General features: G+C 38.3%; 6 protein-coding genes and 3 pseudogenes across 11 annotated transcripts; 3 read left to right on the top strand and 6 right to left on the bottom strand.

Moving 5' to 3' along the window:
• The first annotated feature begins 1260 nt into the window (after nt 1–1260).
• LOC104782805 (F-box/LRR-repeat protein At2g43260-like) lies at nt 1261–2656 on the top strand. 2 transcript variants are annotated; one of them, XM_010507845.3, is made up of 2 exons: nt 1261–1673; nt 1797–2656. In XM_010507845.3, exons 1-2 carry the CDS (start codon nt 1433–1435, stop codon nt 2543–2545), a joined length of 990 nt encoding a protein of 329 aa, XP_010506147.1. In that variant the 5' UTR covers nt 1261–1432; the 3' UTR covers nt 2546–2656. The 2 variants fall into 2 exon arrangements, 1 of the variants encoding a protein (XP_010506147.1); XR_015597676.1 differs by having other exon boundaries at nt 1560–1693; nt 1797–1936.
• Nucleotides 2630–5286, bottom strand: LOC104782806 (uncharacterized). Of its 4 annotated transcripts, none has more exons than XM_087511871.1 (8): nt 4907–5273; nt 4530–4806; nt 4217–4405; nt 4015–4106; nt 3680–3739; nt 3508–3577; nt 3182–3385; nt 2630–3095 (listed from the first exon to the last, which is right to left on the bottom strand). In XM_087511871.1, exons 2-8 carry the CDS (start codon nt 4548–4550, stop codon nt 2703–2705), a joined length of 1029 nt encoding a protein of 342 aa, XP_087367997.1. In that variant the 5' UTR covers nt 4551–4806; nt 4907–5273; the 3' UTR covers nt 2630–2702. The 4 variants fall into 4 exon arrangements, with proteins under 4 accessions (XP_087367997.1, XP_087367998.1, XP_010506148.1 ...); XM_087511872.1 differs by having other exon boundaries at nt 2630–3109; nt 4907–5260; XM_010507846.3 differs by having other exon boundaries at nt 4530–5286.
• LOC104782804 (uncharacterized) lies at nt 5265–7260 on the top strand. 2 transcript variants are annotated; one of them, XM_010507842.2, is made up of 3 exons: nt 5265–5518; nt 5888–6865; nt 6962–7260. In XM_010507842.2, exons 2-3 carry the CDS (start codon nt 5894–5896, stop codon nt 6965–6967), a joined length of 978 nt encoding a protein of 325 aa, XP_010506144.1. In that variant the 5' UTR covers nt 5265–5518; nt 5888–5893; the 3' UTR covers nt 6968–7260. The 2 variants fall into 2 exon arrangements, with proteins under 2 accessions (XP_010506144.1, XP_010506143.1); XM_010507841.3 differs by having other exon boundaries at nt 5884–6865.
• A 251-nt stretch (nt 7261–7511) lies between these two features.
• Nucleotides 7512–11858, bottom strand: LOC104782800 (pentatricopeptide repeat-containing protein At2g42920, chloroplastic). Its single transcript, XM_087511869.1, is given in 5 exon segments — nt 7512–8654; nt 9355–9477; nt 9960–10037; nt 10132–10248; nt 10251–11858. Coding segments are annotated over 2 exon segments (1680 nt in total). The 3' UTR covers nt 7512–8654; nt 9355–9477; nt 9960–10037; nt 10132–10176.
• LOC104782799 (AT-hook motif nuclear-localized protein 16) lies at nt 7724–8500 on the top strand. Its single transcript, XM_019244254.2, has one exon. The coding sequence runs from the start codon at nt 7724–7726 to the stop codon at nt 8498–8500; it is 777 nt and encodes a 258-aa protein (XP_019099799.2).
• Nucleotides 11859–11916: 58 nt separating the features above from the next.
• LOC104782801 (ribose-phosphate pyrophosphokinase 4) lies at nt 11917–14402 on the bottom strand. Its single transcript, XM_010507838.3, has 7 exons — nt 14093–14402; nt 13511–13826; nt 13311–13406; nt 13098–13166; nt 12872–13000; nt 12474–12573; nt 11917–12372 (listed from the first exon to the last, which is right to left on the bottom strand). Exons 1-7 carry the CDS (start codon nt 14269–14271, stop codon nt 12242–12244), a joined length of 1020 nt encoding a protein of 339 aa, XP_010506140.1. The 5' UTR covers nt 14272–14402; the 3' UTR covers nt 11917–12241.
• Nucleotides 14403–15131: 729 nt separating this feature from the next.
• Nucleotides 15132–16256, bottom strand: LOC104784382 (F-box/kelch-repeat protein At2g44700 pseudogene; annotated as a pseudogene).
• A 680-nt stretch (nt 16257–16936) lies between these two features.
• On the bottom strand, nt 16937–18121 carry LOC104784381 (F-box/kelch-repeat protein At2g44630 pseudogene; annotated as a pseudogene).
• Nucleotides 18122–19350: 1229 nt separating this feature from the next.
• On the bottom strand, nt 19351–20641 carry LOC104784380 (F-box/kelch-repeat protein At2g44700 pseudogene; annotated as a pseudogene).
• Between the last annotated feature and the right edge of the window lie 829 nt (nt 20642–21470).

Raw genomic sequence — 21470 nt, 5'->3', positions numbered from 1 at the left:
AAAATTAGTGAGTTTTTGGTCTTTCTACATAAAAGTTGTGTCATTCTAGTAATGAGTTATGATGGAGTGTTAATTACCAAAATTGGATCAAACTAGTGTATTTTCACAAAAATAAATAAATAATCACATCGAGGAAAAGAAACAATAAGTCTTTAGAAAGTGAAAGTACTTCATACCGATCCTGCAATGATTTGAATGCACTGACCATTCTTGGATGAACCTCCAAGTTTTATTATTATACACATCATCTCGTGAAATGATGACTAACTAAAATGTTTATATATTAGATCGTTATTTTTCAGATAAAACAATATTTTTAAAAGAATTTAGTAATTTATTAAATAAATAGATTATTTAATTATTTATATTATAGAAATATTCGTTTATATAAGTATAGCCATCTCTCGTATTTTTTAAATATTTTCCTTAATTATTGTTTGATAAATCACTCATTAGTCTTTTCATTGTCCAACAAACGCAAAAGACTAACATATTATTTAAATTCAGTTATTAAAATAAATATTATTCGAGATGATTAATTAGAATTAAAAACGTTCTTCCAAATTGATTGATGAAGTCAACATATTAAAATTATATGGGAAAATGATTCAATTGTACCAATAAAGTCAGACTAAAAACTAACTTTATATATTCACAACAATTTGTTTTAAGGAATTAATATAATCATATCTCATTTAAATATTGTTTGACCAAAAATATGTTATCATTGTATTATTGAATAAGAATGATCGAAAAAGTATATTCGAGTAGTTAAGTTAGTTAATCCTATCTTATTTTTCTTTTCTCATCATTAACACATTAATTTAAGTGAAAAAACTCGAAAACTGTGAAACTGTGAGTAATCAAATGTTTAATTTAAGAAAACATTAATAAGTATAATGTTTTCTTAAATCAAAATCATTTTTGGAGAAATTGAAAGAACCTTTCGGTGTAATGTTTATAAACTGTATATATTGGAAACTAAAGCTAATCGTTAAATAAAATAATTAGCCTCATGAATTGATCTTTGTGCCTTGTGCCAACAATGGCGAATCTTTGTTGTACTGATTATTATCTTTTATTTAATATCTATGTACAACAATTATCTATTGTATCAGTTGGTAATGTTTATATGACCTTTGAAAGGATAGGTGGCGTGTTCGATTCCTGCATTTACCATATTTTTTTGACCTTTTTGCTGCATATTTTAATCATATACAGTATACTTATGTTTTAATTACTATTTGAGGATAATTAGGCAAACACTAATCATAAGCCATTTACCAAAGTAAACAGTTCATTAAAATTCTAAACCGGATATTAATTTTATCCGCTAACAATTTTTTTTGAAAGTAATTAAAAGATTTTAAAACAAAAAAAAAAGAAACAGAAGGGTAAAGTAAATAAAATTAAACCATCTCAATTCGGTCCGATGTCGGAAGAAGAACAAAACCCTAATCCGATGATCTTCTACCTAGTTCCCGATCTACTGGAAGAAATCATCCTTCGATTGCCGTTGAAATCCATCCGCAAATTCAGAGCCGTCTCCAAAGGATGGAGATCAATCGTGGAATCGAAGAGTTTCGCGGAGAGGCGTATGAATCTTCGAAAGAGCCGCCGGCAAATCCTTGCTGCTGGAGGAGTAGAACGGACGAGCGAGTCGCGATTCGAAGGTGACGAAGAGGTCGATGTGGTCTGTCTATATATGGGATTTTTTTTTTTTTTTTTTTTTTTTTTTTTTTTTTTTTTTTTTTTTTTAAAGGAATTGATTGGTTTAGAAGAATTGAAAATCGTAGGTAAGGGGTGCAATATTTTCCCTGCATTGTGGGCGATGGGATTTGGTAGGGACAAAGTCAATGGGAGCTTTAAAGTTGTGAGGATGTTCTTTGATCCTCACCATTACTGTGAGGTTCTTGATGTCAATATTGGTGAATGGCGGAGATCAGTACGTCCCCCTCCTTATGTGGTCGATGCCAGAAGGAAGTCGGCCTGTGTGAATGGCTCAATTTACTGGTTAGGTTCTGATCTTTTGAAACTACTAGCTTTGGATCTTCACACACTAGAGTTTCGTGATGTTCCTTCAACACGGTATTCCACTACATTCATATGCGCGGAGCAGCTTGTGAACCTTGATGGCCGTCTAGCTCTATCCACAACTGCCACTTCGCCCTGGAGACTAGAGATATTGACCATGGATGCACAAAAAGAAGATGGATGGACCTTGACTTACTCCATACGCTTATACTCGTGTTCAAATCTTTACGCTTGTCCTGCGGATGTGCATTTCAGGCCGGTGGCGGTTTCCAAGCAAGGGAATCTCTTCTTCCATGACAATAAAAAGAGATTGTTGAAATTCTATCCAAGCACTAACCTCATTCGCTGCATCTCTAAAGACACTTTGGTCATATCTCCTTTCATTGAGAATTGGCTCCCACTTCTGCCTCCCAAAACAACTTCGCGGATATCAATCGGACCAAAGATCCCAATTATACTGCTCGCTGCACATGTCTATTGTAGTTTTCCGCTATTATTTTGTCTCCTCTAGGTCTTGAGTTTAGTATTTAAAATGCTCTGTTTCTCGCTTACCGCCACAACTCATATTAGATACTATTGTTTTGGGATTTTTCCATGTTAAAAGAAGTTTCTCTTAAGAAAAGAGTTTGCCATGGGTTAAAATTTACAAATCATAAAACGGATTGATTTCAATCCAAGAGAGCATATCCATTAGGATCATGGACTATTATTCTACAACTACTTGTCGTACGTTCTATGTTCTGAGGAATTTTTTTGCAGACCTGAGCATGAGACTCGGCTTCTCTTTGAAACTTCTTTACCAGTTCGTCAAGCTCTTGTTTCCTAGTCTCCACATTCTTTTCTGCCACTGGCTTCTTAAGTCCAAGGTAGGGTAAAGCAGCGAACGCCAGCGCAGCGCCTGAGGAGAAGAGAACAGCTGCGAAAATAAAAAAGGCATGTGGAGAATCTTGAGCTCCTGGTATCCCATCTACGTTGATTCCAAATAGACCGGTCACTATTGAAAGCAAAAGACCCACTCCTCCAAAGATTCCTAGGTTGTGTGTAACCGTGAGGCTCCGGTCCTAACCAAGCCAAACTAAACAAATTTAAGATGGCTTGGAGAGTTTTCTACTTGCGTGGTCATCATCTCCAAAAATGAAAATCTCACCTGCAACCATGCTCGAACCGTGTTTTGCATAACGTCCTGGATAGTGAATAACCGACCACGAACGGCTTCTTGTTCATTGATCATACCGCGGGTGCTCTTCTTTATTCCTTCTAGCAAGTCTTTTGTTCTGTTTCCTTTTAGTTGCTGAAGAAGCTCGAACACAATCTCTTCTCTAGCATGAAGAGACCATTTCACCCGGATAACCTGATAAATGATGAACATGAAAATATTGTAGTGATTATAAAGTCACTTGTATGAAGAAATAAATAACACTACTTCAGATTAGCTAGCTGATCTCATCTTGTAGTCAAGCAAGAAAGCCTTACCTGGGTCGAGAGCTTTCTGATCTCTTGATTCAAGATTGTAGTGAATAGATTTAGATCCTCGTGCAGTCTCCTGATATCAACAAAAACAGTTTATTCTGTTTCATTATACATATATGTCAAGGAGCACCTAAGAAAGAAAATACCAAAGTAAGAGAAGGCTCAGTTGAAGTACTTGTTCATAAACATCAACTCAACTTCATCAGCTGCACCAAATATATACTTCCGGAATAGCCTACATTAAGGATACCGATATCAATCATCATTGGTTTAAATTCAGAGGATGAAAAAGAATCAAAAGGTTCTTATATCTTAACTAAACAGATAACGAATCTACATCTGTAATCTAGTACGGGAGAAGATGCATCTTTCAAGTTTCAGCAAAGCAATACTAAGGCTTGGCAAGTTCATCGCCTATATCGTAAGTAGACCAGGTAAAACGTGTATCCATTGCTAAAAGCTTGCATACAATCTTTTAGAACTTGATCTAGATCGCGGGAAGACAAATACCTATCATCCCAGCGTGCAAGGCGGAATGCAAGATGTGCTATTAGTTCATGAATGGTTCTCGGAATGCAGGCTCCACCAGCAATAAGCATTTCCTGTTAAGAGAAAGAAAGGCATAGAAGAAGACTCAAAAGACTGAAAAACCTGTTTTGACTAATTGACAAACGAATGAAAGAAAACAATAAATCAGATGAGAAGAACAAACCTGGACTTCTGTAATACCTAACACACTAATGTTCAAGGCAGAACCTTTAACGTGCAAAGCAGTCACCAGAAAGTTCTGTGCTTGCCATGACCTTAAAACAATAGGTATGTCATCTTCTTCAATAAAAGGATCACCAGCAGATTGTCCCAACAGCTCAAACAGCAGCCCACCACCAACTCTAACAGGAACCTATCCACCACCAACATATAATATAACAACAACAAGTTTGATCAGTTACAGCTGTAGTAGAACCAAAGCACAGTCCTCACATTACAAAACAAAGAAGCAAACATACTTGAAAAGAAACTTCTACCTCATATAAAATATGTTTCATTCGGTCACTAATAAGCTTGCTTTCGTCACGCAGAGCAAGGCTTACAGCAGGATGTAACCAATGCGCATTACGCAACCAGGAGGCAATACCTGGATGGGTAGGATCAACATGGCACCACCAAGTCGGACCAGCAAGTGGTCTTTCCCAGTAAGGAGCAGCAAGCTCAGCAACTGTGGCTTTATCCTCCTCATCTATACCAATGTTTTGAAATTTCCAATCATTATCAACTTGCACAGTCTTAACAAGCTCAGAGATCCTATCCCATCCAATTCCTCGCCAGCAACTCCTCAAAGGCTCTTCTCCTTCAGTAGAACCAAACTGGTCTGATTTACAATTCTGTTTATTCCTATCATAACAACACTGTACACTTGTGCTGTTGTTGTGACGAGGACCTTGACAAAACTCGAAAGCACAGATAAGGCCATTGGTCCAGAGATTATGATAACCTGGATTATTCCCGTTGTTGTTGTTGTTGTTATTCGCATTCATCATTTCAAAATTCAATTTCACTCTCAATCACAGATTTTTTTTTTTTTGATTCATAAATCCAGTCGTCTCTCTCTCTCTCTCTCTCGAAATTTTAAGGCTGCAAATTAAACGAAATTCAAACGCAACCTTAAGCTCAAGGAATCAAACGCAACAAATATTCCTAAGAATGGCACCGATTCGAAGAAAGAGAGTGAGAGAGAGAGAGATAGGCATTATGTGGCACACGCCCGAGACGAGGACTTAGATTACTAGAAGGCACAGATAGGTCAACCAACAAAACAAAAAAAACACACGTGTACATCAACAATATTTGGGCCTCACTGGACCTTAAGGACCCAACAAAAGCCCAATACGAGTGGGAGTTACTTTTTCAACGATCTTCTTCGTCTTCTTCTGCAATCATTTTTGGTTGAGCACCACCACTACTCTGCTCTCGTCTCTGTCTCTGCAACTCAATTTCATCCAATCCAACTCTCCAGGTTCAACTTTTCTTTTGATTGTTTTTGTTGTTCTTGTGCTGATACTTTTATGATTGATTTCATCAGAGATAACGAACGTTGGTGATATTAGATCGAGCTTTTTTTTTCTGATCCTGACCTTATTTTCACCGATCTGTTTGACACTTAGGTTGATCTAGTTCTATCTTTGTTTAGATCCAACATTCTGATCGTTTCTTGGCATTGTTTGTTGTTTGGTTTAAGCTTATACATACCACTAGGATATGTTGTTATGATCCCTAGTTGATTAGATCTTTATTGTGATGCGAGTGTCAGATCAAAGATCAGCATTGTATTGTATCATCAGCCTTTTACAACTTACTGATTACTGTTTGTTTGCTGCTTAGGTAGGTAGGTATGTCTACTTCTGAGGATAAACCGGAGATCCTAACTAGAGGTCCTGATGAGGGTGACGTGAAAATCGTCGACAGAAGTCAAAAGGATAAGGACGAGGAAAACGAAGAAGGGAAAGGTGGATTCTTTGATAAGGTGAAAGGTTTCATTCATGACATTGGTGAGAAAATCGAGGAAACCATTGGGTTTGGGAAGCCTACTGCTGATGTCTCTGCTATTCATATCCCTAAGATCAATCTCGAGAGAGCTGATATTGTTGTTGATGTGCTTGTCAAGAACCCTAATCCAGTTCCTATCCCTTTGATCGATGTCAACTACCTTGTCGAGAGCGATGGCAGGAAACTTGTTTCAGGATTGATCCCTGATGCTGGAACCCTCAAAGCTCATGGTGAAGAAACTGTTAAGATACCATTGACTTTGATCTATGCTGACATCAAGAACACTTACAACGACATCAACCCCGGGATGATCATACCTTACAGGATCAAGGTTGATCTCATTGTGGACGTGCCTGTTCTGGGAAGGCTGACATTGCCTCTTGAGAAATGTGGTGAGATCCCTATTCCTAAGAAACCGGATGTTGATATCGAGAAGATTAAGTTCCAGAAGTTCTCTTTGGAAGAAACCGTGGCGATCCTCCACGTGAGGCTTCAGAACATGAATGACTTTGACTTGGGGCTCAATGACTTGGACTGTGAGGTTTGGTTGTGTGATGTAAGCATTGGGAAAGCTGAGATATCTGACTCGATCAAGCTTGACAAAAATGGAAGTGGGTTGATTAATGTGCCAATGACTTTCCGACCAAAGGACTTTGGTTCTGCTCTTTGGGACATGATCCGTGGGAAAGGAACTGGGTACACTATCAAAGGTAATGTCGATGTTGATACACCATTTGGAGCGATGAAGCTTCCTATTATCAAGGAAGGTGGCTCCACCCGTCTGAAGAAGGAAGAAGATGATGATGACGACGATGAGGTTATTATATGCTCTTCTTCTCTTTTGCTTATATATAAGCTTGAACACTATCTATGATCGTTTTTACTAACAAGTTTAATCTGATTATTCTTACAGGAGTAAGGAAAAGAGAGCTGAAGAGACAGAATGGTTGTTAAGTATTGAATCTTGGATCTTGAAAACTATATAAATTATATGAAAGACTTATATTGGTGTGCTTTTTAATAACTGGTTTGGATCAGACTTTTGAATAGGGAGCTGTCTTTGGTTTTTTTATTGAACTTTCTATATCATTGTGGTCTGGTTCCCTTGGTTGTGTTTTGTTTCAGTCTGGGACCATATCCGATCAAAAACCATGATAAAAGACCAAATTTGTGTTTACAACAAAATTGAGTTAATGTACTTTATGTATTTTACATCGTGGTGTAATCTTAAGCAGAGAATGAAGCTTTCGAAACTGATCCAGGATTTTAAATTTGGAAACCCACCACTTGCAAGTGAGTGATGATGACTCTCATTTTTTTGTTGTTCTCCAACTATCAATCAGTATTCAGTAGTTTTTATGTACATTTGGTACCAAAAAGGATTTAAACATTATTATGAATCTCTCTGTTAAAGAAGACAATTATCATGAATCAAATGCATAATCATCTGTTGAGAAGTAGGCTGCCAGAAACTTTTTTTTTTTTTTTTTGCAAAATAATTTGTTAACTATTAATCACAATTTTGGTGACAACTTAACCATCTCCTACTCTTCACAATCATTCTTTTGGTGTCTCTACCATATTATAATTCACCAAAATCTCCTTACTTATACCCACAAACTCCTCACAAAGATCTCTGAATCTTTCAGCTGAAAATATAATAACAATCATAACAATGGCTGGAGGTACAGCTCTAACACCAACCTCTGTAGGATCCAAGTCAGTTCCAATGAGGAACCATGAAGCAACGGAGAGAGGCAATAACAACAACAGCAACCTGAAAGCATTACCCAAAGCGGTCCAACCGGTTTCATCAATCGAAGGAGAGATGGCTAAGAGGCCACGTGGCAGACCCGCTGGCTCCAAAAACAAGCCCAAACCACCAATCATTGTGACTCACGACAGTCCAAATTCCCTCAGAGCTAATGCCGTCGAGATCAGCTCAGGTTGTGACATCTGTGAGACTTTATCGGATTTCGCAAGAAGGAAACAGAGAGGTCTCTGCATACTCAGTGCCAATGGTTGTGTCACCAATGTGACATTAAGGCAACCAGCTTCATCAGGAGCAATTGTGACATTACACGGACGTTACGAGATCCTCTCATTGCTTGGATCAATCTTGCCTCCACCAGCACCACTTGGAATAACTGGTCTGACCATTTACTTAGCCGGACCTCAAGGACAGGTTGTTGGTGGAGGAGTGGTTGGTGGGTTAATCGCGTCTGGTCCTGTTGTTATCATGGCTGCATCTTTCATGAATGCTGTTTTTGATCGTCTTCCTATGGACGATGATGAAGCTGCTTCTATGCAAAACCAGCAGTACTACCAGAATGGAAGATCCCGTCCTTTAGATGACATTCATGGACTGCCTCAAAATCTGCTCACTAATGGAAACTCCGGTTCTGATATTTACTCTTGGGGGCCTGCACAGCGTGCTATGTCGAAACCTTAATACAGCTCTCTAATCTCCACGTTTCATCATAATATCAGAGTGCCTGAGTCTTATTATCTAATTTACCTTGGAATCAAAGATCGATGTTTCTGTAGGTAGACAGAACCATAAGTTTGTTTAAAACTGAAGCTTTATCTTCTTCTGTAGTTTGTACCTGCAACAGTAAAAAGAAGAAACTGAAAAAAACACAAGTAACTGTTTAAGAATCTTAAGCAGAATCCTCTAATTTAATACGCAAATATTACAACAATTTTATCCTTGATCCAAATCCAGTAATAACAAGACATAGCAATTGCAATTGTACCGTTCCAGCAATTATTTAGGAAACTAAGCTTGCAACCAACTTCTGATTTTACTTTACGCTCATCCCAGTTTCAACATGTTATCTAATCTCTAAATCTCTAGAGGATTTTTGAGGCTTTTGCTAACAAGATTCAAACTCTTGGGGTTTCAAATATCTGGGGGAGTTACGAAATACACGCGGTTTCTCATGTTTATGATTGGATACTTATGAGAAATACATGCGGTTTCTCATGTTTATGATTGGATACATGCGGTTTCTCATGTTTATGATTGGATACTTTCATGAGTAATGCCAAAAACATTAGTACGTCTATTTCCTTGAAGATCATAGCCTATTATCCTATTTCCAGTATATAACTACCTTGAATTAAAATCAATACTTCTGTAGTTCTGTAGGTAGAATAACATATTTGGTGAACCTGAAGCTTATCTTCCATGTACTTATATCTAGCCAGTAAAGAGGAAAATATGTGAATTTTTTCTCCTTCTACCTCACGGAAAACTTAGTAGATAAACCATAAACGCATAGAAAACCCGAATGATAAACTAACCTTCAAGAACATGTAGACGGAGTTCCAAAAGATTGTTCTGGATTTGGAACAATCACTTGTGCATATCCAAATCAACTTTCTCTATCAAGTTTTCTATTGAAATATTCCCTTTTGGACACTTCCCTGTATTGATCACACACAACATAGGTACTATACATGGTCAGAGTGAACTGCAAAGCATGCCATGGCTTTGATTAGAAATAAAGACTCAGAACCATGCTTGCCATAAATTTCCATTGTTAGTGCAACACATGCATAGGCCTTAACTACGTCTCCGACCAACAATATAGACATATGCAAATGTACAAGACTGACAACAACCAGCAACATCATCAAAATATTTTCATCACCAGTTTCTCCATTAACTTATTATTATACCAAAAAGCAAGAATTTCTCAGAAAATGAAGACAAGATATTAATAACCCTCATAGCGGTTATTTCAGTAGCAAAAAAACAGCAGAAGCGACTAGTAGACTTGCTGCACAGCAGAACACAAGCATCATACCAACATACTCACTCTGGTGCGTGGACAATCCATATGCCTACTTTACAAGAGTGATTTGGAACCTAAAATGGGCTTGAGAAAAGATTGCTAATTGCTCACCTAGGAAGCTTTTTGTGGAATCTTGTATTCACATACATGGCTTATATTGCTGCTCAGATAGCATGACCTGGACGAAACCTATAGAATAAGACTATCAGGTGTGGTTTTAAGAGAGTGTATCTTTTGTATATGAACTATGCATTATTAACAATATAAGAAATCGGTATAATACCTTATCTTCGGCTACATCCCCAGAAGATCAGAACTATGAAGTTGCTTATTTCTCTGTTAGATAAGTGTAACCGATCCTAGTTGTAGCATCAAACAATTCAGCGAACTGAGCAGTAGCAAACCTGATTTTATTGCAGAGACATCCCAGTTTAAAATACCGAGTAAGCTGTAAATCTCTGTAGATTTAGGATGTCTTTTCCCACAAGATACAAACTCATGAACTTCAAAATCCACTTCAATCGAACTGCAGCCAACTTCTTTCTCCATTTGTCTTTCCTTCATCAAAAGCCTCTGCTCAACTGCCTCTTCGAACAAGCCATAAGAAGCATATGCGTTAGACATGAGCACATAACCACAAGTTTCATCTGGATCCAGCTTCTTCAAACAGTTTGCTGCGCGTTTAGCCATCTCAACATTACCGTTTTTCCTGCAAGCTGCAAGCAAAGAACTCCATATAATAGCATCTTCCTCCACTGGCATCTTCTTTATCAATGATTCTGCTTCATCAAGGTGCCCCGCTCCACCCAGCACATTAACCATGCAAGTGTAGTGTTTTATTGATGGCTCAATCATATATTTATCTCTCATTAATCTGAAAAACTCCCCAGCTTTATGTACATCCCCAGAGTAAGCACAAGCTGTTAAAACACCAATGAAGCTGACTGAATCCGGTTCCAAGCCATAACGCTCTAACTCCAAGAACAAATCCATAGCCCTTTCCTCGCATCCATTATTCGCTAGACCAAGAATCATAGAATTCGAACACAATAATTGCTTCTTCTTAGGAGCACACTCAAACTCCTTTAGACCTTCCTCAATACACCCGCACTTGCAGTACATATCTATGAGTGCTGTAATAACTATACTATTCAATTCAAATCTATTCCTAATTATATATTCATGTATCCATCTCCCTTGCTCGTTAGCTCCAAGGTATGCACAAGCATTCAACAAACTCACCATTGTAAACCCATCAGGTTTCACATCTCTCTCCTGCATCTCACGAAACATCTCCAACGCATCCTTAAATTTACCATTCCTCACAAACCCACTAATCATAGAGTTCCAAGAAACTTCATTCCTCTGCGGCGTTTCATCGAACAGCTTCTGTGCCTGATCAATCAATCCACTTTTAGCAAGACCCATCATCATCGAATTCCAAGCAACAACATCAAAACCAGTCATCCCCATAAAGATTCTCCAAGCTTCAACAACACACCCACAAGTCACGTACATATGCAGCATCGTATTCCGTATAAATGAGTCGTCTTCAACCCCCTCTTTAATAACCCTCCCGTGCAATTGCCTCCCATCACGAGCTCGCCCAAGTCTACCATATGCTTTGAACACCGAAGGATAAGTCAATCTCTGCGGCTTCACATACGGAGAAGAACACAACATATCGATGAAAATAGAAACCGCCATCTCTGGATACGAGCTCCGTGAGAAACCACGGATTATAGTGTTCCACACGAATTGGTTCTTGTGAATGATCCTTGTGAATACCAAATAAGCGTAATTCATATCTGACGGAGACGCGCAGCAGAAGGCGAGGACACGGCTCGCGGCAAGAGTATCTGAGATTAAACCGGTTTTGATGAGATTGGCGTGAACTTGCTTGAGTTCTCTCATCGTACTACATTGTGTGTCTATCAATCGGAGATAAGAAGCCGGTGACGAAATCGCCGGTACTGTCACACCTGAGTAGCATAAGATCGTCGGAGACATTTTTCACCCGCCGGAAGTTTAAAGGTGAGACATTTATGGGAAAAACAAAAACTTATCCTTTTGCGGGAGATTACACACGTGTGGGAATATTGAACAACAAAACCACACGTGTGGTAATACTGAAGAACAGAACCACACGTGTGGGAATATTGGACAACAGAACCACACGTGTTTGGGTTTTTTGAATTTTCTGAACTTAAACGATTCAATCAACAAGAAGAGAGTACGAAGTTTCAACAATGTGTCTAGTTATTTCAGCAAAAGTGACATGATTATTTCATAAATTGACCAGCTAGGATAGGAGCAAATCTCTTTTAAGAGTACAAGTTCAAGGCAAAATCACCAAAACGAGCAAAAGAACCAGGCTTTATCTCTCTATTGCTTCATATCTGCAGAGCATCAGCAATGGATCCTGCGAGGCTCAAGACTTCGAAAGGAGCTTTGTTTCCTATGGCCTTAACCGTCTGTGGACAAGAATCCGTGATCCAGAAGTAAGCAAACGCTTCTTCCAATCCTAATTCGAAGAAACAATAATGCAGACTTCAGTTTTAAAAAATAAAACAAAATGTAAATAGAACAATGAACAAAGTCAGTTACTCTTACACAGATACTTACCATTGTTCTTGTGGGTGAAACGCTCCCACGAGCTCTTTGGGAAGACACCGTGAGTTACATAAGCACTCACCTTCGCGGCTCCATGAGCTGCCAATACTTTCTGTGTGACAAAAAAGAAAGTGAAACAGTTAAGACGAATGAAACCGCCATTCTCTTGACAATTTCAGACTAGATTCTCATAAAACATCATCTGCAGATTAAAGAAATGACAAGTATTTTCGATCAAAACTAGTCTGAACTTGGAATGTTAGCACAAATTAGAATGAAAGACTTAATTAAGTTTGACATAAAAGCATGTCCTTAGTTTTTAACTTAACACTTGTGTGTTTAAGAAGTCATTGAAGATTGCTATAGGTAGATGCAAAATGCAGGGAGATTGTTCATGAGGGTTACGATACCTGGCATTCGATGAGTGTACCCCCAGACTGCACAAGATCATCCACGATAACAACGTGACAACCAGCGGGGTTACCTTCCTTCAGCCTGACTATTCTCTTATCGCCTTCACGAACCTTTGTGCACACAACCTATTATGATCCAAGATTGAGATCCATTAGATATCGTGAAGGTCATAAATATGTTCAAATGAAGATGAATGAAATATCAGATTAGATAGCTACACACCGTGGGGTACTGATCCAAGAGCTTGTGGAAACGCTTCCAGGCTCCATCATCTGGAAATGCAACTATGACCTGCAAACAAAAGGAATCAACTATAGTTGAAGGAGACAAAAACAAACACAAAGAATAGTCACTAAAAACACAACTGGGACACAATCAGTAACAGTTTTGCCCCTTCTGAACTGGATAAAACTAACAAAGATTTCATGAACTAACTTTCTCAGTTTCGGGAAGCTGCTGAAGGCGTTTAGTCAACAACGGGATACCAGTCTCAAACAAAGGAAGAACCTGGTCAGCAAAGTAAAACCTTTCCTGCAAAACATGAACATATATATAGAGAGAGAGTGATGAACCTGAATTCCACAAATAAATGTAGCAAAACTTGGAGATAAATCAGAAGTAAAAATAAACAAAACCTGCAGAGCGTGGATGTCATAGATGATAACACTAGTCGGACCTCCACGTGAAATAGGGATATTAGAGACAATCCTTGCCATGGTAACAGCAGTTGCTACCTCTCCTTCCTCTTCCATTCTCTCAAAAGAGCCAGTGGGGAAGAAAGGCAACACCAAAGTGAAGGAAGCGACAAACAAGCGAGGGAGCAAGTAAATAACAGAGATCTGCTCAAAGATAACCGCAGGAGAACTGAATGAAGCAAGGAAGGCAACGTGCTGTCCTCGGATGCCATGTGCGTTGTTGATAAACAGATTGGGGAATCCATCAGCAAAACTCCTGAAAATCATATATATATATATATATATATAACAAATGACCAAAACACAATTCAATCCAATATATATAAGCCACAAATATCAAACAGCCACACAAACAAAACACAGAATCTGGAGCAGAACAACAAAAAGGGAATATTTTGAGCAGAGTTAAACCCAAATTTCAGAATAAAGATACGATTTTTACTGAACCTAAACTCACATAAACCCATCAAAACATATCAAAGAAGAGAACGGAGAAAATGAGGGAGGGGGAAGAAAGATCACCTCCAGTTGATGGATTGAAGAGTGATATGGTCAGATTCAGAGGCGATATTGCGAGCAAGCTCTTCGCACTCTAAGCAGTAAAAGAGATGAACTTTCTTCTTCTGTAATTCAGAGACGATGGCGTCTTTACAAATCTTGGTCTCCATGATGCTCTTGTTGTTGGCTGCGTTCTCAGACATTAGTGAGCGCCGTGCAAGAGTTCGGATGTGTTTGCTACGGAATCGGATACACCCAAAAAAAGAGGGTTTAAAGTGTTTTTTTTCTTTCTTTCTTTCTCCCAAAAGCCCACGTTTTTAATTTATTTTCCGCTGACAATATTTGATTCCTTTTACACTTTATTTCTGCACCCCAAAAATTTATTATTTGATGATTTTGTTTTAAAATTTATTTCAAATAAAAGGAAAACTATACTTTACTGACTGTAAAATTTCATTCATGTTGCCAATTCTTTCCAATATTGAATATTTTTCTTTCTCACAAGTCAAAACTTTTATTACTTTTTTTATTTTATTTAAACTTCTTGAACGGCATGAACCAACGCAATTAGCCCAAATATGCATTAGTCAATAGTCATACATTTGGAAAGAATAACATTTGACTAGGTAAATTATGCCTTAATGGATGACTAATTTGAGAAATTTTATAATTTTGAACCGAAAGAGATTTGAACGTAACAAAAAAAAATCTAATCCCAAAAGAGTAACTTCAGTTTGATTCCTTACACTTTATTTCTGCACCCCAAAATCTATTTGACGATTTTGTTTTCAAAAAAAAATCAAATAAAAGGAAAACTATACTTTACTACTGGCACTAAAATTTCATTTATGTTGCCATTCCTTCAAATAATCATGTAAAGAAACTGTATTGATCTCATCAACTACATTCAAATATTCATCAGTTTTATGAAAGAGACAGGTACTGAAATCTATATAGCATAAGTAAGTTGACAAGGTTCTGCAGTTACATTACATGAACCCTTCTTTGGCTCCTATTTAAGACCAAAGAGGAAGTAGTATTTGATGTTCACCATCAACAATGTCTAACCCGAAAGAGACAGACAATGACACATTTCATAACCATGAGGGACAGTCCCGAGAAGTTGAGAGGGTTCTGAAGTCCCATGAATTCCTACGTCACTCCTAAGCAAAACAATCATTCTACACCAAATCTCTTTGCTTTCATCACTACTAACAAGACTTTGTTTTTCTTCTTCCCATAAAAATGCCAACTTCCCATAGTATTCAGCCATTGCAATATAGCCTTGAGGTTTGCCAAGATCCAAACCATAAACCACTTTCCATAGCATCAGTTTAGAGTCATACCACATTAACCCGAATCTGGAGAAGTAAACGTAAAGCAAATTGTCAATCACGCACTTTCCTGTGGCCAGCCACTCATCATTAAGCATTTCGGATCTCTGACAAGAACCATCTCTAGTATCATACGTAGTCACTTCACGAGGACATAGAGCATAAACCTTTCTGTCTAGTGTAACATTTACCCCATATTTCCATATGCAACTTTCTTTTTCATCGGGAGTCGGAGCTGCTTCCCAAGTTTGCGTCTTTAGGTCAAATATTTCCGCTGGAATATCGCCGTCTCTACATCCTCCGATCACATAGATCTTACCTCCAACTAGTCCTACGCCGTTGTACCGTCGCTTCACTAACAAGCTAGGTCCTTGACGCAACTCTTCAGATAGGGTGTCAAGAATCCATAAGCTTGATGAAGGAATGTCGGATCCGGGAATCAAGAAGATCTCTGGACCAACGGCGATCATGTGAGAAGAACGAAAAGGCTCGGAAGGATTCGAGAAGTCTTTTATCGATTCAAAGAGATTCTCAGTCGTACTGTACTCAGTCCTGCGAAGAGCGTACGCTGCGTACCAGTAGTCGTATATGGGACGATAGGTTACGTCCATGAAACAGATATAAACAGAATCTTTTCCGAGTAAAGATCGAGTCTCTTGAATCTCATTCGAGCGAACAAGACTTCTCAAGTTCTTGCAGACGCAACAGAGGATTGGGTAATACCGTTTTGGTACGCGTGCTAAGACGTTTAAAACCATGTCCAATGGCAGTGAAAACAATGACGGCGAAGACGACGGTGGATGGTTGGTTTTTCGCGGTGGTTCGTCAGCGTTAGAAGCGGCGAGGTGAGACATGGAGCTTAGTTTGAAGTGGAAGACTTAAGAGAATGAGAATCTTTCAGAGGAATTGAGATTTTTATTCAATTTGGTTATATAGCCAAAAACCATAAACCGGCTTATTTCTTCTATGATTCAGTTTTAATCGGTTAAAATCGGTTTATAATTTGAGTTGGTGTAATAAGTGTTACGTCTTTCTTTAGTTCTTGAACCCTCAAAAGAAACAATCTTGGAGGTTATAAAAGAGCTTCATCTTTGACATTTTTCTTAATCATACATTGGAAAAAAGAGTCTTTAATTTAGAGAAACTTATAATCTTTTGCTTTCATTTGAATCGGTTTAGTAGAAAGAGACAAGAAAAACACAGCAACGCCTATGTAACTGAGTGAGATACAGTCACACACACAAACCTTGATAAGCAGCAGAGCACATTCATAATTCTGTAGACACAAACTGTAAATGACTAACGAAAACATCATCATTCACCATCAAGTATCAACATTATATCAATTGTGTTTGAACCGAAAGAGAAAGACAATGCAGCAATCTATAGCCGCGAGGAACAATACCGAGAAGTTGAGATGGTTCTACAGTCAAATGATACCTTTACTTAACTCCTATAGTCCTATCCAAAACAATCATTTATTGTATACCAAAGAAAGTACTACACACTTATCGTCTACAATAGATGTCAGAGTTTAACCAAGAGACAGACAGTGGTAAAGACTATAGCTGTGAGGAACAATCCGGAGAAGTTGAGAGGGTTCTGCAGCTCCATTGAATCCTTCTTCACTCCTAGCCAAGCCAATCATTCTACACCAAATCTCTTTGCTTCCACGAAAAAGAAGACTTGGTTTCTCCCATAGAAACGCCAACTTCCCATAGTATTCAGCCATTGCAACGCCTTGAGGTTTGCCAAGATCCAAATCATAAACTACCCTCCATAGCCTCAGTTGAGAGTCATACCACATTAACCCGAATCTAGAGAAGTAAACGTAGAGCACATTGTCTATAACACAAACTCCTGTCTTCCACCAATTGTCATTAGGCAACTCAAACGTCTCACAAGAACCATCTCTAGGATCATAAGCAGTCATGCCATGATGAAAGCTTAAAGCACAAACCTTCCTGTCTACTGAAACCTTTGCCGGAGTGATCCATGTGAAACGCCCTTGTCTCTCAGGGATTCGTGCTACTTCCCAAGTTTGCGTCTTTAAGTCAAATACTTCCGCTGAAACACCGTCTCCTCTGCATCCTCCGATCACATAGATCTTACCACGGACTAGTCCAACACAATTGTACGTTCGGTTCACTAGCAAACTAGGTCCTTGACGAACCTTTCCAGATTGGGTGTTAAAGATCCTAAAGCTTGATGAGGCATTACTAGTTCCTGGAATGAAGAAAATCTCAGGACCAACGGCGAAGACGGAAGAAGAGCAACGACAATGCTCAGGAAGGAAAGAGAAATCGACGGAGGCGAAGACATTTTCAGTTGTAGTACTTTCCTCAATCCTGCGGAGATTGAACCAGTGATAAGTCTGAGTAGATATAAAGCAGATATAAACAGAATCTTTTCCGAGGGAAGATCGAGTCTTGTATATATCAGCCGAGAGAACAAGACTACGCAAGTTCTTGGAGACGCAACAGAGGATTGGGTATAACCGTTTTGGTACGCAGGCTAAGACGTTCAAAACGAGGTCGCGTGGCAGTGAAGAAAACGATGACGGCGACGACATTGAAGATGATGGCGGTTGGTTGGTTTTTGGCGGTGGTTCGTCGCCGTTAGAAACGGCGAGGTTAGTCATGGAGTTTTAGTTCGAAAGTGGTGTAGCAGTAGCTACGATAACACAAAGTCCTTGTTTAGTCAAAGAATTCCCAAGAACAATGTCCTCTTGATGCGTTGAGAACTCGTAAGTTCTGCCGTAACAAGGAAGTTTTAGAGTTTAAAAGCTCTTGATTATAATTCAATAATAAGGTGACTTACATCGTAATAGGTTGTTCTCTTATATAGAGAATACAAAGCCTATTCTAACTTAGAAAAGAAGAAACTTAACTAAAAAGAAAAGGAAGTAATACATAATTATAATGTGAAAACTGATATGTTAAAACAGAGGAAAAAAAAGGAAGCAGAGTAAAGAGGAAAGCTTCTAGCTGCTCCCTGCATCAGAAAGAGAAGACTAAAGAGAGATTAAACAAAAAAAAGAACTTGAGAAGACTAGAGAGCATAAAAGAGAATCTTGTTAATCTTTCAATTTGTGTTTCCGTTTATATAGCCAAAAAAACCATAACCGGTTTATTTTTCTCCGATTCAGTTTTAATCTGTTACAACCGGTTTATAACTTTTTTTGGTATTCGACTTAGCTTTTATAACTCTGTTTTCAGTAAGAACTAAGAACTTGGATACAATAACTCTGTTTTCAGTAAGAACTTGTATACAATAACTCTGTTTTCAGTAAGAACTTGTATACAGTAACTATTCATACTAAATGTGCACATTTGATCCCAAAAAGTCTTTCATAGAAGAAACACACTAAAAATATTTTAAAGATACCAAAGCCAGTGAGAAATTTAGATTTTTGAGTAAGCAGCCAAAATACATGGCAGAATTAACCCAATCTTTCTCTCTTTTTGTTTCCTATGTCTTTGTTGAGATACAAAGGTTTTGCCTCAAGTGTAAATTGTAACTCAAAAAGCATTAACTCGATGGTTCGTTTACTTGTCGTATTTTTTACCTGCACTCTTTATAAATATGTTATTGCTCCTATCTATTTTCTTAGTTCTTGACCCTAAGGAAACAATTAATCTATGAGATTATAAAAGAGCATATATGACTGTTAACATGGTCTTGCATCATAGATTGAAGAAGAATCGTTATGAAATATAAACTTGTTCTGTAGATTCGGTTTAGTAGACAGAGACAAGAGAAACAGCAGCAACTCCTATGTACCTGACGAGTGAAAATACAATCACACAAAACTTGCTAAGTGCAGCAGCACATTCATAATCCTGGAGACTACATGCAAACTGTATTGAAACTTAATCAAATGAGTAACGAAAATATCATCATTTACAATCAAGTATCAACCTAAAGAGAAAGACAATAATGCTGCAATCTATTAAGCCTCGACTCGAGGAACAACACCGAGAAGTTGAGATGGTTCTACAGTCTAATGAATCCTTACTTCACTCCTATCCAAAACAATCATTCTACACCAAAGAGAGTACTAAACATTTATTGTCAACAATAGATCTCGAGTTCAACCAACCGACAGACAATGGTGAAAACTAAAGGTGCGAGGAACAATCCGGAGAAGTTGAGACGGTTCTGCAGCTCCATTGAATCCTTCTTCACTCCTAGCCAAGCCAATCATTCTACACCAAATCTCTTTGCTTCCACGAAAAAGAAGACTTGGTTTCTCCCATAGAAACGCCAACTTCCCATAGTATTCAGCCATTGCAACGCCTTGAGGTTTGCCAAGATCCAAATCATAAACCACTCTCCATAGCCTCAGTTCAGTGTCATACCACATTAAACCGTAACTAGAGAAGTAAACTTAGAGCACATTGTCTATAACACAAACTCCTGACTTCCACCATATTCCAAAAGGCAACTCAGATGACTCACAAGAACCATCTCTAGTATCGTAACATGTCAGGCCTTGGACTAAGCTTACAGCACAAACCTTTCTGTCTAGTGGAGCACCTATCCCATGAATCCATATGCGACTCTCTTCGTCATGGGGACACAGAGCTGGTTCCCAAGCTTCCGTCTTTAGATTAAAGCTTTCCGCTATAGGATCGTCTTCTCTGCATCCTCCTCCGATCACATAGATCTTACCCCCGACTAGTGCTACGCAATTGTAAGTTCGATACGCTATCAAACTAGGTCCTTGACGAACATTTCCAGATTGGGTGTCAAAGATCCTAAAGCTTGTTGAGTAATGATTAGTTCCGGGAATGAAGAACATCTCAGGACCATAGGCGACGACGGAAGTAGAGCGACGACAAGGCTCCGGAAGGAAAGAGAAATCGACGGAGACGAGGACATTCTCAGTGTTACTTTTCTCAACCCTGCGGAGATTGAACCAGTGGCAGTGATACGTATAGGTAAAAATATTTTCTTCATCTATAGTTCCGTCCTTGACGCAGAAATAAAGAGAATCTTTTCCGTGGGAAGATCGAGTCTCTTGAATCTCATCCGAGCGAACAAGACTACGCAAGTTCTTGGAGACGCAACAGAGGATTGGGTATAACCGTTTTGGTAGGCGGACTAAGATGTTCAAAACGAGGTCGCGTGGCAGTGACGTAAACGATGACTGCGACGACATTGGCGGTTGGTTGGTTTCTTGCGGTGGTTTGTGACGATTGTCGCGGTTAGAAACGGCGACGTTAGTAGTAGTCATGGAGTTTAGTTTGAAAGAGAAGACCAGAGAGAGATTAAAAAAAAGGAAACTTGAGAATAAAGAGAAGCTTTTCAATCTTTCACATGAATTGCGATTTTTTATTCAATCTTTGTTTCTCTGTTTATATAGCCAAAGAACCATAACCGGTTTATTTTTCTCCGATTCTGTTTTAGTCTGTTAAAACCGGTTTAAAGATAGCAAATACAGTATAGCCAAAATACATGGCAGAATTTATTAACCCAATTTTTCTCTCTTTTTTTTGCTCTTTTATAAATACGCTAATGTTCCTTTCTATTTTCTTAGTTTTTGACCTTTGGGAAACAATCTACGAGATTATAAAAGAGCATGATTGTTATTTGTTAACATGGTCTTGCATCATAAATCGAGAGTTCAAGTGAGTGAACATTTCGAAGGAATTGAGGTTTAATTCAATTTGGTTTCGCTTATATAAGCCAAAAACCAAATTTCGGTTTCTTCTCCCTAATAGATTTAGTCGGTTAAATCCGGTTTATATATGTTGGCTTAGACATAGATGAGCATGAGACTTAGCTTAAAAGATCAAACTCTGCTACAACTCTATCTACTACAAGATCAAACTCCAATAAGGAAACATACGACTAATCTCAAAATTTTGATCTGCAAGAGTCGTTCAAAAAATATTTAAAATATCCCACAGCTAGAGATTTGAGTAAACCATTCAAAGAACATGACATAAACCAATCTTTCTCTTGAGTCTTTGTAGGAGGTTGTAAAATTACTTTTATTAGCTGCATCAAATACCGCTTTGACGTTCTGAAAAATCACCATCATCATCATCACAACACTTTAG

The sequence above is a fragment of the Camelina sativa genome, chromosome 4, assembly GCF_030686135.1.
Source record: "Camelina sativa cultivar CO46 ecotype springtype chromosome 4, ASM3068613v1".
Taxonomy (NCBI): Eukaryota; Viridiplantae; Streptophyta; class Magnoliopsida; order Brassicales; family Brassicaceae; genus Camelina; species Camelina sativa.
Note: the sequence above shows the minus strand (reverse complement) of the source record. Positions and strands in the feature narration are given on the sequence as shown.